Genomic DNA, 17057 nt, shown 5'->3' with positions numbered 1-17057 from the left:
ATAGAATCTAATAATCTAGTAGGTGATAAAGTGGAAAACAAATGACCTAGGAAAAAATCCCTTATTTAATAAAAACTGGGGGTAAAACTGGAAAGAAGTCTGGCAGAAATTAGGCTTAGACCAACACCTTACACCATATTCCATATACAGTCTAGACGGATACATGATCTTAATATTAAAGATCATTAAAAGAAGCATTCATACTAGCATATTTTGGTTAAAGTCTCTAAATGATTAATGTACTTGCCAAAAATTGCTGATTCTTTCTTTGAGCTGATTCAGTTTCTTCCTTTAGTGTAATGGTCAATAAACCATTTGGAAAAAGCTTAAGGTATAAGGCTAGCTGGACATAAACAAAAATGTTACCTACCACTCCAAAGAAATTATCTTTTTGCTAAAGACAACTAGATCATTCAAATGTGTGTGTGTGTGTGTGTGTGTGTGTGTGTGTGTGTGTGTGTGTGTGTGTGTGTCTTTCATAGTTTTATCTCTTGGAATATTCTACTAGATTTCTAAAAAACCTGATGCAAAGAAATGTTTATTTCCTGGTTCCAGATTTAAATGGATGGAACAGAAAATTAACTTGCTACATTTGGAAATAGTGGTAGAACTTTTTTAAAAGGAACAAATGGATCATTTGCTACTCAACTCTTACAGCTAGTCTACAAAAGGATAAACAATTTGAGATGCATTCTGCGTATATTACCTATCAGTAGCACATAAACTACTACCTTGTAAAATGCAATTTGTTGCTAGGAAGTAGGAACTCTTTATTTACAGGGGGCATTATTGTAAGTAGGTTACTAAGAACAGTTATAATTTGTTCAGAGGAAGTTCCTGGCCTAGCCAGTTGCTTTTAAATCCAGGTTATCGTCCCTGTAAATCTCTACGTGCTATTAGTCAGGAACTGTCGTAAAACTGGAGTCTATTTAATAGGATCCACAATAAACACACCAATTAGGTGCTTTGCTCTCTCATGCTTAGTGGAACCCTGAAGTTTCTAAAACAATTGCCAAGTAGCATCTAAAACAACAATAACCCTGTCCCCAAAAAGAACCCCAACCCAGCTTAGCAGTGACCAATGGTTTACTTTTTTGAGGAGACATTTTGTTTTAAATAAAATCGTTTAGTGATGTGATCTTTAAAGAAAATTTGTAAGCAAAACCCAGACTTCATCAAAACACATCTTGTGGCCATAATGAGGTGGTGCCCTACTGAGCCATAAGATATTTTGAAGTCTGAACTATCATATCAGAATCAACTGTAGGTTTAAAGCCTGGCCCTAGAACCACAAATGTGTTTCCTTCCATCTTTCACTGGGATGTCCTCTATTCCCTCTTCCAGTTGGTTCGCATTTACAAGTTAAATTTGGCACAGTGCCAATCATCTATTCTTCCTAGATTTTCTTTCCATTTCTTTTGATAATTTCCTATTTCATGTACTATGTTTGATACTGTTAATCTTTCCCTTATGTCTGTGTTTTAGGCATGTTAAGGCATAGTATGGCTTCAGAAATCTCATCTGTGCTGTCTCTAATTACTGAGCCTTTCTTTTAAACTGTGGTTTTTAATCCTTTAAGAATGTTGCAGTGCTTTCCTCCTGGGAAACAAATAATGGTAGGTACTATATTAAAGTTACATAATACTGCACTGCAAGTCAAATTCAGCTATATCTGCTTCTATAATATTAATATTTACTAAAAGCAAAAAAACCAAAACAGTAAGAATCAGATGAGAGCTCTGGCTTATTCTTCTGTTAGCAGGCAAGACTATTATTTCAATTTTATAGATAATAACAACACAGCTTGTATTTGCAAAGTACTTTTACCACAACAACCCCGTAGAAGTAACCGGTATAAATATTCTTTTCATTTCACAAGTGAGGAAAGAGAAGGTAAATGGCTTACAGAGATAGTGAGAGATGGTAGTACCAAGTCCTGAATCCAAATCTTCTGCCTCTGTATCCAGTACTTTCTGTACTATACAACAAGCAGAGAAGTAGTTTTTCCAAGGGCACAAATCCAGCAAGTGTCATAAGAGGGCCTATAACCGAAGTTTCTTGCCACTTTCAACTTTAATCAATTAACCAATCAACAAGCATTTACTGGGTGCCTAATATGTACTAGATAGTGTGCTAAACAATAAAGGTACAAAAAATAGGAGTGAAATAGTCCCTGATATCTAGGAATTTATGGTCTATAGGAGAAGACAATGTACACATACTTAAGTACATAGTATACAAAAGAGATACAAGCATACTATTGGGAGGAAGTATCTAGCAGCTCACAGAATCACTAAAGGTCTCATGTAGAAGGTGGCAGTTGGGTTGTTTTTTTTTATTTTATTTTATTCTGAACTTGAAAAATAAAACAAGCATTTCCATAACATAGTAGAATAGAAAAAAAAGATGACTGCATATGAAACTGCAAATCTATTATGTACAACTTGCTATTCTTTTTAGATATATAATAATGCTATCGTGTAATTTTCTTTTGTTTTTCTTCTTCTTTCCTCTACCCTCACCCTAGAAATGGCTACCGTTAGACAAAATGTGTACACACACACACAACCACCCCAATAGTGTGTGTGTTGGTGTGTTGTGTGTGTGTATGTGTGTGTGTGTGTGTATCTCTAATGGTATATATGTACATGTGTGTATGTAAAACCATTCTATGCATACTTCTATTTATCAGTTCTTTCTCTGGATGCAGATAGCATCTTCCTTCATAGGTCTTTTGTAGTTAATTTGGGTATTTATAATAATCAAAATGACTTAGTCGCTCAAAGTTGCTCTTAAAACAATATTGCTTTTACTGTATACAATGTTCTCTCGGTTCTGCTCATTTTGCTCTTCATTATTTCACACAAGTCTATCCATGTTTTTCTAAGATCATCAAGCTCATCATTTCTTAAAGCAGTAGTATTCCATCACAATCATATACAACTTGTTCAGCCATTCCCCAATTGATGGGCATTCCTGAAATTTCCAGTTCTTTGTCACCACAAAGAGAGCTATATATATTTTAGAACATATACGCTCTTTTCCCTTTTCCCTAATCATCTTTGGAAACAGACCTAGTAGTGGTATTCCTGGGTCAAAGGGTATAGGTAGTTTAACAAATATTTGGGCATAATTCCAGACTGCTCTCCAAAATGGTTGGACTAATTCACAGTGCCATCAAAAGGGAATTACCGTCCCAGTTTTTCTACTTCTCCTTCAAAGTTCATTGCTTTCCCTGCACTCGTTTTAGTTAGTGTGATAGGTGTAAAATGGTATCTCAAAGCTGCATTTATCTAATCCAATAACAAATTAGAGCATTTTTCATATTTCATAAATTGTTTTGATTTCTTCATCAGAAAACTGCCTGTTCATATCCTTTGACTATTTATCAATTGGGGAATGCCTCATATTCTAATACATGTTATAAAGTTCTTTATATATTTGAGATATGAGGCCTTTATCTGAAAAAATTGTCTATAAAACCCCCCCCATTTTCTGCTTTCTTTCTGATCTTGACTACATTTGTTTTATTTGTACAAACCCTTTTTAGTTTAATGTAATCAAAATTAGCCATTTTACATCTCATCCTGCTCTTTATCTCTTGTTTACTCATAAATTGTTCACATTTCCATAAGTCTGATAGGTAATAAGTTCCATGTTCTTCAGATTTTCCTATAATATCTCTTTTTATATATAGATCATATATCTGTTTGGACCTTATCTTGATAAATGGTGTAAGATATTGGTCTATGCCTAATTTCTACCAGACTATTTTCCAGCTTTCCCAACAATTTTTACCATATTATGAATTCTTATTCCCAAAACTTGAAGATGATGAGGCTTCTAAGAGGCAGAGATGAGGAAAGAACGCATTTCCCATCCAGTAGCAGCCCTCTGACTTTCTCCATCATGCCTCAGAAACCTCTACTTCCTGGAAAATCACTTCGGCCCTGGAATTCCCATCTCAAAAGTACCCTCTGTTCCTGGGCATGGACCCTCCTTCTAATTGCATAGTTCCTCATAGAACCTACTTTTAAGGAGAATGCGCAGGCCAGCTATTTCTTCATTTTGGACCAGGCTGCACTCCTTTGGACTTTTCCTTCAGGCCCCTTTGTGTGGTACCTTCTCCCTCTTCTTCTCCCCTTTCTAGCTTTCTTTTACATGTTGGCTTCCCTGTTAGAATATAAGTCCTTTGAGGACAGGCACAGTCTTTATTTTTCCTTGTATTTGTATTCATAGAAATTATCAAAGTGCCTTGAACATAGTAAACACTTAATAAATGCTTGCTGACTGACTGACTTTGGACAACAGTAAAGAGGACGCTATGGCTGGACCACAGCAACATGAAAGGCAATAATATGTAACAATACTGAAAAGGCAGATTGGGGCCAGGTTATAAGGGTCTTTAAATGCCAAAGGGAGTTCATATTTAGTCCTAGTGATTAAAAAAAATCCACTAGAATTTTTTGGGTATAAAGGTGACAGGGTTATACTTATGCTTTAGGAAATTATTCTGACAGTTACATGGAGGATGAAACAGAATAAGGTGAGACTTGAGGTAATGAGACAAAACAGAAGGATAATGCAGGGAAAAAGTGATGTGGTCTGAATGAGGTGACTGTGTGAGCAGAGAGAATGGCATGGGATGAAAGATATGTTTTTAAGGTGGAAGCAACCAGAATTGTCAACTGACTGGACATACAGGGTGAATGCTAGTGAAGAGTGAAGGATGACCCGAAGATGGAACATGTGTGACTGGGAGAATGATAGTGCCTTCAGCTGAAACTAGGAAGCTGGAGAAGAGAGTAGATTTTGAAGGAAAGATAATAAGCTTTGTTTTGGACATGACATATTGGAAATGCCTACAGGACATCCAGTTTGAAATATCTAATAAGAAGTTGGTCAAGCATGACTCATACTCAAGAAAGAAACAGAACTGCAAATAGAGATCTGGGAGTGTTTTGTATAGAGGTCAAAATTAAATCCATGGGAGATGCATAATAAAGATAATAGCATTTAATATTTATATCATGCAAAGTATTTTACAAACCTTATCTCCTTTGATCCTCACAATGACCTTGGGAGCTAAGTACAATTATTATTCTTATTTTACCGATGAGGAGGCTAAGGTTGAAACAGGTTAAACGACATACTCATAGTAAAAAAAAAATGGTAAGTGACAGGATGTGGACTCAGAGCTTCCTTACTCTTGTCTAGAGCTCTGTCCACTGAGCCATTTAAGTCATCAAGTGAGAAGGTATTGAAAGAGAAGAGAAGGGGACCCAAGAAGAGCCTTGGGTTGCGCTTCCATGAAGAGACATGACATACTAAATGATGATCTAGCAAAACAAGCTGAGGGATAGTCATGAAAAAAGAGAGGAAAACAAAGAGAGAGCAGTGTCACCAAACCAAACCAAGCCTAACAAAAACTCTGAGAGAAATACATACAGAGGGAAAGGTTGCATAACAGTGTTGAATGAAGAAGACTGGTCAAGGATGAGGCCCAAGAAATGACAATCAGATTTGGCAACTTTGGAGAGAGCCATTTCATTTAAGCGAGTCTAGAAGCTAAATTGCAAAAGACTAAGGAGTCACTGAAATAAGTGGAAGCAAAGGCACTGAGTGTCAGCAGCTTTTCCAGGAATTTGGCTAAAAAATGAGGAGAGATATACTAGAGAGGATGGTCAAATGAAGGCTTTTATTTTTATTTTTCAAAGGATGTGAGAGACTTGGGCATGTTTGTAGGCAGCAGGAAAGGAACAAATTGATAGGGAGAAATTGAAGATTAGAGGGATGTGATTTTAGGAGCAATCTGCAGAAGAGGCGATCAAAGGTACTCATAAAGGAGTTGGATTTGGTGAGAAGGGCCGCTTCAACATCCAAAACTGGAGAAAAGGGGAGGATTGGGGGTGGGGGGAAAGAGGTTGATGTCAAGAGTTTGTGAGATGCAGAGGATGGGAGAAAAAGAAGCTTCCAGCAAATTGAATACATTTTCTCAGAAAGGCATGAGGCAGGTTCTTTAGCTAAGACAGAAAGGGTGGGGGTGGGGGTAGGTGGAGAATATGGTATAGAGGACTCTAAGAGAGAAAAGAAAGTTTTTAAATGGCTGCAGAGGGGAGTGGGACAGAGACTCAATTAGAGATGAGTAAAAGTTCTTCCTTGCTGCAATAAGAACCCAACTGAAATTAGACAACACAAATTTGTAGTGGAACCCAGTCATTTTGATTTGGTGACTTCCTCTAGTTCCATTCAACAGGAGTGAGCCATATGACCTCTAAATAACAAATAACCTCTAATGATTATTTGAGATAACATTAAGTTGAATACTATTTGGTAGCATCATAGTATTAAAACAGTATTGTATAAGGAAAGAACACTTGGAAAGATCAATGGTCACAATCTGTAATCCATGCTTAATCCCTCATTTCACAGGGCCAGAGTAATTAATTTACTTATTTTTGCTTCTGTGTCTATATATATTAAAAAGAAAATGTTTTCTGCCATAAAAATGTTTACTAAACTTTAAAGAGGTGCTGTATAAAATATATTTAACAATTTAAAGTTAATCCACATAGGGCTCAATAAGAACCAGAATCAAAGAATGTTATGAATTTATAGGTCATCCACACCAACCTTCTCATCTCACAAAGATGAAACCCAGGGAGGTTAATATGACTTATCCAAAGTTCCACAGTGAGCAGAATGAGAACTTGGTCTGTTTATTCTTATCCTGGTATTCTACCTAATATAATATTATGCCATCCTAAATAAACAACTTTTCCTGTTCTTAGATTGCACATTTCTTAAGTAACAATGGTCAAACGTTATACTACTTAAAAATGCCTGTCATGATTTTTGAAGAGTTTTTCATGGCATCTAGCAATGTCTATTCTAACAAGAGAGAGAAGGTAGAGGAAGCTCTTTGGTTCTTACTTTTTTCTGTTTTCTCTGCCAAGAAGAATGATCTTTGGGCTGGAAAGGACAAAACAAAAATGGTTAACAGATAGTAGATATTCTAGACAAGTAAGGAGACAGTAAGAGAGCACTAAATTATCCTTGAATTCAAGCCAGTTGGCCTAGATGAACATCACTAAGTACAAATGGTTAATCCACTTTCAGAACACTATAGAAAATTGGAGAAAATAGACAGACCTGGAGAAGAGTAAATTTTCAAATAAGAGAAGAGAATAGTCTCCAAACCTGAGGGCAGTAAGTTGACTGTAATTTCTGGGGAAGTTCCAGAACAGATTATTAAATAGGTAGTTAATGGACATCCAGAAAAAAAAAACTACTGATTACAAAAAGTCAGCATTGGTTTCATGAATAACAAGCAATGCCAGACTAATCTTATTTCTTTTTGTATGTCATGGGGATATTGTAGCTACAGCTTACTTAGATTTTAGCAAAGCATTTTATAAAGCTTCTAATAATACTATTCAATTCAGAATTGGCTGACTGGTCAGACTCCAAATAGTTGTTAATGGTTCAATGTCAGCATATGGCAGGAGATCTACAGTGGAGTGCTCTAGGAGTCTGTGTTTGGCCCTGTAATGTTTACCATTTTGATCGATGTGATAGCATGTTTTTCAAATTTTCAGATGACATAAAACTGGAGTGATAACTAACATGCTCTATAAGAGGATCAGAATCCCAAAAGAGTTTGCCAAGCCAGATCACTGGGCTGATTCTAATAATATAAAATTTAAAAAAAGATAAATGTAAGGTTTTATACTTGGGTTCAAAAAATCAACTTTACAAGTAAAAGGTGAGAGAGGCAACATTAGATGGCAGGTTTTCAGACAAGTACCTGTGTGTTCTAGTGCCGGCAAATGAAATGTGAGTCAGAAGTGTGATGTGGCAGCCAAGAAAAACTAATACTAATACTAAACTGTGTTTTGAGAAAAAGCTTCCAAGGATAAAGAGATGATAGGCCCATTGTGCTCTGTAAAGGTTAGACTACATCTGTAATACTACTGTGTACAGTTATGGGCACCAAATTTAAGCTAGAGTATCCAAAGGAGGATGAGCAAGATGTCGAAGGGCTTTGAGTCAATGCCATATGAAGACTGGGTGAAGAACTGGAGACATTTCCCTAGTGTAGGAGAAGCCTTAAGAGAATATGACAGCTGTGTTTAATTAAGAATCTGAAGAACTGTTTTGTGGAAGAGGGATAAGACCTCTGGTTGGCTTTAGAGGACAGAAGTGGGAATAATGCATGAAAGTTGCAAAGAGCCAGATTTAAGCCAGATATCTTGAAAAAACTTCCTAATAATTACAGGTATCCCAAAGTAGAATGGGCTGTTTTTGGAGGCAGTGAGTATCAGCTCACATGATAGCTATAAGCAGAAGCCAACATGACATTTGTTGAGTATGTTATAGTGGAAATGATTCCTTTTTGAGCATAAGTTAGATTAAATGGTAGTTCTCAGTCAATCAATAAACATTTATTAAGCACCTACTATGTTCAAGGCACTGGGCTAATCAGTGGGGATATAAAAAAAGAGGTAAAAGATAGTCCCTGCCCTCAAGGAGCTCACAGTCTAATGGGGAGAAAACAAGCAAACAAATACATACAAACAAGCTATATACACAGGATTAACAGGAAATAATCAAAAGAGGGAGGGCACTAGTACTAAGAGGGGTGGGAAAGGCTTCCCGTAAAAGATGAGATTTTAGTTTGGACTAGAAGGAAGCCAGGGAAGCCAGTAGGTGGAGATGAGGGAGAACATTCCAGGCATGGGGGACAGCCAGAGAAAATGTCTGAAGCTGAAAGATGGAGGGTCTGGTTTGCAGCGTAGCAAGGAGGTCAGTAAAGTGTATGATGGGGTGTAAGTTGCAAGAATATTGTAAAGGTAAGGGGTGGGGCACTAGGCTATGAAGGAATTTGAATGTGAGAGGGAAGATTTTGAATGTGATCCTGGAGGCCATACTATCCACTGGAGTTTACTGAATAGGGAGGTGGGGGTGGGTTTGACCTGAGATTTAAGAAAATCACTTAGGCTGGATTACAGTGGGGAGAGACTTGAGGTGGGCAAATCCACCAGCAGGCTATTGCAATAGTCCAGGCATGAAATGATGAGGGTCTGTACCCTGCCTGTACTGGTGGTGGTATCAAAGGAGAAAAGGGGGTATACTTGAAGGATGTTGGAAAGATGAAATAGACAGTCCTGGGTAACAGACTGAATACAGAGGGTGAGAGACAATGAGGAGTGGGAATGACACCCTGGCTGTGAACCCAAGAGACTGGGAGCATAGTGTTGCCCTCTATAGAAAAGGGGGGGGGGAGAGGTTTAAGGGGAAAGTTTAGTTCAATTTTGAACATGTTAAGTTTAAGATGTCTGAAAGACAGTTAAAAATGTGAGTTTGAAGGTCAGTGCAGAGGTTAGAGCAGAATAAGGAGACTTGAGAAACATCAGCATAGAGAAGGTAACTAAATCCATGGGAGCTAATGTGATCACCAAGAGAAGTAGTAGGGACAAGAGAAGGCCCAGAACAAAGACCTGTGGGATACCTATAGTGAGAGGTTGTGACCTGCATAAAGATTTAGCAAAGGAACCTAAGAAGGAGGGGTCAAATAGGTAGGAGGAGAACCAGGAGACAGTGGTGTTCTGAAAAACCTAGAAAGAAAAGGAATATTACGGAGAAGAGGGAGATCAATAGGTCAAAGGCTACAGAGAAGTCAGGAAGAATGAGGGTTGAGAAAAGGCCACTGGATTTGGCAATGAAGAGATCAATGGTAACTGTGGACAGAACAGTTTCAGTAGAATGCTGAGACAAGCCAGATTTGTAAGGGGTTAAAAAGTGAGAGAAGTAGAGGCATCTATTATAGATAGCCCTTAGGAGGGGGTTAGCCACAAAGAGGAGAAGAGATATAGGATGATAGTTAGTAGGGATGGATGGATCAAGTGAGAGTTTTTTGAGAACGCGGGAGACGTGGGCATGTTTGTAGCAGTCAGGAAGAAGCCAGCAGAGAGGGAGAGACTGAAGATAGGTGACAAAGGGAGGATGACAGGGAGCAATCTGTTGGAGGAAATGAGATGAATAGCTTCTAAGCTTCCTTCCATATCCAGAATTCTGCAATTGATTTATTTTATCAGAGAGGGGAGTGTTCCTTGCACCTGATAGATACTGTTGAAGTTATCTGTTTCATTCAGAAAAAAAGCTCATGGAAATATAATTGTGGAGAACTTTCTATATGTCATGTTGTTTTGGAAATTAGGTATTAATCATTAAAATGGTTCCTCTTTAGAATAATAAATGAAGCTTCTGATTATTAACTTTTCTAATTGTTCTGATTCCAAGGTAACCTTTATTTCACATCCTTTACTTGGGTTAAACCACAAGTAACCTACTTGCTGAATGGATCTGGTGTTCAAGTTTGGTGATGGACAGAAAGAGGATAGTTTTTAAAAGATAAAGGATGAGTTAAGATAGTTTTCTTACCTTAGCACCTTACTCATTTTGATACTAGAACCCTCATAATAATCTGAAAACTATTTTTTGAAAACTGGTAATCATGCTAAATGTGTGCTTACTAATATTTAAGCTTTCATAGAATTCAGGAAAGAGAGGAATCATGCCAAATATTTACTCTTTTAAAAAGACTGTTGTGCCTCATGATGCCCTGTTCTCTATTTTGAGCCCAGTTTCACATCTATAACTTTGTCTTACTTGCAATACAATAAAATTCCAGCCTTTATGACAGAAGAGATGATTTTTTGATCAATAGAAGCCAGCGGCCAAGGCATTTGTGGTTTTTCTCTGGAAAGCATTTGCAGCCACGGGCTCAAAGGAGGAAGAAAGGGAGAGGGATTAACTCTCTTCAAGGAAGGTCAAAAACATAATTTAAAAGTGAAGCAAGAGGAGCAGCTGTGTCTGTCAGCCCAATCAAGATTACCAGCTGGAGAATTTACCAGCAATATGAAAACAATATACACCAGATGTCAAACAATGCAACTGTGAGCAAAACATCTTTGGGCATTATGTTGCACTGTTAGCTCTCTTTACTAGCCAGATTTCATGTTAAATATTAAAGTCTTCTCTAGGCCACCACCAGCTGGGAATAACAAGAACACTTCCTCACAAGGGACTTTATAAATATTACTGTACACAACACAATTGGCTTTAATGCTGCATTCAATGCCATAAATTTTTGCTTGTCTAAAGGTTATTTTGAGTCTGGACTCATCACATAAAGAGTGATAGAAGCTTCAGTGTTCTGCAGTTCAGAACTAAGTATTTCCTTCAAAGCTCTTAGATATATTCTACTTGGGTTATTAAATGAAAAAAAAGGTTTTAAAAATGACTTTGAGGGGTCTTAAGTTGGAGAAAAAATAGAATTGAAGAATTTTAATTTTTTTCAGTTGACCCCAAGAAAGCAAACTATTGATCTATTAAATTAGACTCCTTGAGGACAAACTTGCATTTGCCACTGTGCCCAGCACACTGACCAGAGTGAAAGCTCAATATCTGACTTTTAAATATTAAAGATCTTAGCTCATTTGCATGTGACACTCAAAATGCTAGAAAGCCAAGATGGCTATCCTGTTACAGTGCCTGTTGTTAACGTGAAGAATTCATTTTTTGAAAATTCTCATGTGAATTATAATTTCTTTATCCTCAATTTCTAAGTTTAAGCATTATAATTGACCACCAGAGAATTTAGATTTCCATATGTCAGAAAACAAAGTAATTTTTAATTCATCTATCCAAAAAAAACCCCAAACAAACAAAAAACAACCCCCCCCCAAAACCCAAACAACTAAGTACTAATGGGAAGAAGTGTTCTGTTTCGTGGGGGCAGAACAAAAGAGTGGGGATCTCAATTTTTTTTAAATAAATGTACTGATTCTTAGAGATAAGCCTACAATGAGAACAGAATTTAGACATCTATAAGCTCTGATCTCTCAGGAAAGTTGCTAGCTAATCATAAAAAGGTAAATACAAATAAGCATTTTCTAATCATGAACATACAATTCATGATGTCTTTGCACACTTACTAATGACAGTTTTATCAGAATTTACTTTCTGAGTCTTTTTGAACAATTTCAAAATATAAGAAAGGATTTAAAAATAAAAATAAAAAACCCAATTGACCCACTTCAGTGATTTTTAGTTGAAGTGTTGCAACACAAAAGAATACCACAGAACACAACCAGCTATATCTCCAATGTCTACAGACATAGAGAAACATGGGAAAATTGAAACGAAGTGATGAGTGAAATAACCCTAACCAGAAGAGCAACATATACAGAAAGTTAAAATATGTAAATAAAAAACCCCACTAAAGGTGAATTCTAATCAACTGAAAAACTAGTAAAAATAAAAGAGAAAACGTTATGAAATATCTTTCATTACAGCAGAGTGGTGGGAGATGACTAATACAAACTATTATATATGCTGTCAGATACAATCTCAGTATCAAATATTTTTACTAATTTTTTTTTGGTCACAAGGGAGTGTTCAATATGGAAGGAATAAGTGGGAAATAACTATGAGGTAAAGACAAAATATATTAATAAAAAACATGTTTTTAAAAAACATAGTCCAATACAAACGTTTCCAATATGAAGTTTAAAGGTTTTTAAGGAAAAAGGAGGCTTGAGAGTATAACACAGCCTGTTTGTAAAGTTTGAAAGAAATATGATATCAAAGAAGTAGCTCTGTCCTATCTATGCTTAAACAAGCAGCTGTTAAGTGTGGCCTTAGCAAAAGAGGGTCAGGCCTGCAAAACTCCCTCAGGTGTTTCTTTGATACCTTGTGCTGTTCATCACTGTTCTTCCACAGTCCTACTCCATAAGTAGTGCCAACGGGAAGCACAGAAAGTCAGCTTGTTATAACATTTTAATGGTTCTAGATTTTGCAGGTTACAAAGCAATTTCTATGGCTTACCTTGGCTTTGCCATCCTGGGCTGACATATATCCAACACACATGCTCTCAGTTGTATGACTCCATAGAAACTCCACTACCATGGGGGAAAAAAAAGCACAAATAAATGCATTCAGATCAAGCATGGAAAATAAATCTTTGCATCTTAATAGAAGAGTTAAAAAATAAATCTTTGCATTTTAATAGAAGAGTTAAAGATAACATTTCCTTAACTATTAATACTCAATACTTTCTGTTTGCTCCATGGTTTGAATTAAAACTATGCATAAATGTCAAGAATGATTTAATATTTAAAGCTATGTAATACCATTTATTGTGCAATGAAAATTGAATTTCTTCCTTGTCAAAATTTATGATTATTACACATAAGAAATAAAAACTTTTCTGTTTAGAACCTGCAGTGTTTTTGTAAAGCCTTATTAAGTATACAAATTGAGTGAATGTAATGTTCTATAAAACGGTTTCTTTTAAAAATAATTTTCTGAGTATAGTAACACACCAAACTACGTTTTTTCCAAGGTAAACCAACAAGCCTTTAAAGAAAACGTCTCTACACCTGTCTTTTAAAAATGTCAGAAGGCTGTGAAGATCAAAATGCATTACTTAAACACTGAAACCTATGAATACTTGGCCATCAGTCTGTTTATATCTATCAGCCAATTAAGCCCGAAGACAAGTATTTGAATTCAGACACAACCTTAGGATCAGGGATCCTAACATTTTGAAGCCTTTGCCAGACATCTGTGGAAGAAAAAACTAAGAGGAAAAAAAGAGTTTTCTTTAGCTATGTGGCTTACTCCCTCATAATTAATTAATCACCCAATCTGCCAATCTGCTCAGCAGATTCTCAACTGAAGGCTGCAAGAAAACACCATCACGCAAGTCAAGCAAGCAAGTTTTTACAGATGGTTTTTCTTCTATACACAAAGTCTGGGACAGTCTAAATCTCTTAACAGTCACTGAACTCAACAAGTCTTACTGAATTTTCCTCTCCATCATGACAATGAATTATATTTGCATACAAAACTAACCTTTCTTCAAATCCACTTTCATCCTTGTCCCCAAGCAAAGATGAGAATCATTGATTGATTGATAAATAAGCTTAGAAAAATAAAAAAGGAAATAAAATGAGAAAAGGAAAAAAAATTTTTTTTTGCTTTACAGAAAATCCATAAGGGCCTTCAAAATAGCAAACCACCTTGCTAATTTAAAATGCAAGCCAATTTGCAAAAATTGAAATTACTCAAAAGTATTCAAAGACTATCTTTATCCCATATAAGTCGAGTTATACATGTAAAGGAATATTTCTTTTAGTAGTGACTACTTCTTTATAATAATCTTTACAAAACATGGTAGTACTCAGTTATTCAAAATAATGAGGAAGGATTACCAATCTAATTAAAATCTGAATTATGAAATATTTTTAAAGAAATATAATTTTATTACTTTTAGAATAGACAACAAATCAAGTGAACAAATTGTTTTTAAGTAGAAATTTTTCACTAAGTTTTTTTTAAATAAGAGAATAATCAGCAAATTACATTCCAGCTTTTATTTCTAGTTGTATGCTTCACAGGTGCCTGAATAAATCTCGTGTTGTTCCAAGTATTTTTAACCCTACTCCTCCATAGTCTTACACAGTTAGTTTGTATTATGAGAAATACATTTGCTAAGCAAAGGTAAATTTCCAATCAGACTATATTCAAATGATCACCAACACTGAATTAACATAATCCAAATTTTTTAAATTGACATATATTCATATATTTACTTCCCCTTTTAAAAGCAATCCATGTACTTTACTTTGACGACAAATTTTTCACCTTTGGCAAGTGCTAATTTCCAAGTTTCTGCCTATAACCTCTGAAAATGACATCTTTTCGAAAATGGCTTTGGATGAGTTTAGAATAATGACAACCCAAAATGATTTACTGCTAGAATGAAACCCTTCACCTGCCTTAGACAATCTTTTCCACTAGAAAACTAGGAAATAAATACTAGTATTTATGAGAATTTTTAAAAAGCTGAATAAAATACTATTACTGGTTAAATTCTTTCGAATGTAAAATTTAATTTACATTGAACTCTAATTTTCAATGTTACTTGAAGAGCCAATCCTTTTGTTCAGTAGCTTGGTGGCACTGTGGGTAGAGAACTGGGCCTGGAATCAAGAAGACCTGAGTTCAAATTTAAATTCAGATACTTACTAGCTGTGTGACCCTGGACAAGTGACAATGTGCTTGCCTCAGTTTCCTCATCTGCAAAATGAGGATAACAATAGTACCTACTTCCCAGTGTTGTGAGGATCAAGTGAGTTAATAATTGTAAAGTGCTTAGAACACTGTCTAGCAGTAGTATTATATAAATGTTAGTTATTATTATTATCATCATTATTATTAGTAGTAGTAGTAGTAGTTTTTAAAAAATAATAATAATAATACAGCTTCTTGTTTGAATCTCAATAATAATTAAAACTCAGCATTTTAACAGGAAAATCATCATCCGTTACAATTAAAATATTTCTATGAGACTAAAGATTTGATTCCTGGTGAATGGGTCCAAAATCTCCCATATTCATCAAAAATATGAAGAATTACATGAAAGTGGTAGCAAATATTGTTAATTCAATAGATAGCACTAATACTTTATTTTCACTGTCATAACTGGAACATTTATTTAATTAAGCTAACATTTGTAAGATACTAATACTAGGTATTGGGCCTATTTTTCAAAGCATAGGAAAAAACTGTCAATAACTAACATCAAGATAAGATAATTTTTAAAAGACAAAAATTGCTCAATACACTTTAACATTAATTTATATAAAAAATGAAAATAAGATCTTTTATATATATATATATTATATAAATATATATTCATCCACAACTGACATCAGAATGTCTCATGTCAGATGACTTCGAGATGAGGAAAGGAGAAGCAGTGTCAATATATGGTTACAGTGACAAACTGTGTTCCACAGAGATGTGCAAAACATGTGTTCTACCAAGATGACAAGCTAATGGGCACTGGGAGGAAAATTAGAATGATTTGTACATAATGTTATAGGCTAGTCTCTTTGCAAAATTGTTAAAATTACATTAACTGCTTTCAGACTACTGTATTAACCCCTCAGGGTACTCCTCCTGAGAGAGGTTATATTTAAGTTGTACTGACAACACACTATGTGTGACAGTCCCTCAACTCAAGTGCTGGCGTTTGCCTTCTAGTGGCATTTAAATTGCAACTTCCTCTTCTTATGTTGTAGTTAACTGCTATTCACACATTGCTTTCTCCTTGGATCTCTCTTCTAAGCAAAGAATCTCCCAATCAGTCATCTTAAATTAAGATCAAGCAAGCAAAATCTCTTTACCAGTGCTATGGTGAAACTGTCTACATGCAAATATATTTTATAATCAAGCCAGATAGAGAAAACTTCTGCCTTTTGATGACTTTTTTTTAAAAGTTTGTCCTCCAATTGCTAATAGTCCTCAGTAGAACTGAGTCCCTTGACCATTTAAATCCTCTCTGCTTTGCCTTACACCCCAGAATTTCTTACAAGGAAAATGGGAAGATACAGTGAGAACCTACTTAAATTGGATGATGTCAAACCAGCTGGAGCTCCTAAGCCCCTGCCTGGGTCACAGCATACTCTACGCTATTTAGCATAGTATTTAAATGACTATTTATTTAATAAAAATAATTATTTATTTTAAATATTAAGAATGAAAAAATATAAATTTTGAAAATCCTCCTCTTGGAGCTTTTCTCAGAACTATTTGAATGAATGACCCTTGGAAGTCACTTAACCTTTGCCTGCCTCATTTTCTTCATCTGTAAAATGGGGATAATAACAGTACCTCTCAGGATTGCTGTGAGGATCAAATGAAATATTTGTAAAGCCCTTTATAAACCTCAAAATGCTACATAAGTGCTAGAGATTATTATTATTAATATAACTGTAAAGGACTCAAGGAAAACATGTAACAATGCTATACCATTGTGTTATGTTTTCCATCACTACTTTTATAATGCCACAGAATTCACACAAAATTCAATTACTGCCAATTCAATTTGGTTCACCAGACTTGTATGCACTGGGGATACAAAGCAAAAAAGGAAATAAATTTCTACCTTCAGGGACCTTACATTCTATTCAGTGGATACAAGT

General features: G+C 35.6%; 1 protein-coding gene across 4 annotated transcripts in view; it reads right to left on the bottom strand.

Moving 5' to 3' along the window:
- TASP1 (taspase 1) overlaps positions 1-17057 on the bottom strand; it is a 277878-nt gene that overhangs the window by 25289 nt on the left and 235532 nt on the right. For 2 of the 4 annotated variants that reach the window (XM_020986166.2, XM_020986182.2), the window contains 2 exons: positions 12892-12965; positions 6934-6972 (listed from right to left, as the gene is read on the bottom strand). In XM_020986166.2, the coding sequence (XP_020841825.1) occupies positions 6934-6972; positions 12892-12965 (113 nt within the window). Of the gene's footprint in view, positions 1-6933; positions 6973-12891; positions 12966-13920; positions 13991-17057 lie in introns of those variants that run through there. The other 2 variants (XM_078149716.1, XM_020986172.2) reach the window with 2 other exon arrangements.

Source organism: Phascolarctos cinereus, unplaced genomic scaffold (genome assembly GCF_003287225.1).
Source record: "Phascolarctos cinereus isolate Bilbo 61053 unplaced genomic scaffold, phaCin_HiC Scaffold_2;HRSCAF=192, whole genome shotgun sequence".
NCBI lineage: Eukaryota > Metazoa > Chordata > Mammalia > Diprotodontia > Phascolarctidae > Phascolarctos > Phascolarctos cinereus.
Note: the sequence above shows the minus strand (reverse complement) of the source record. Positions and strands in the feature narration are given on the sequence as shown.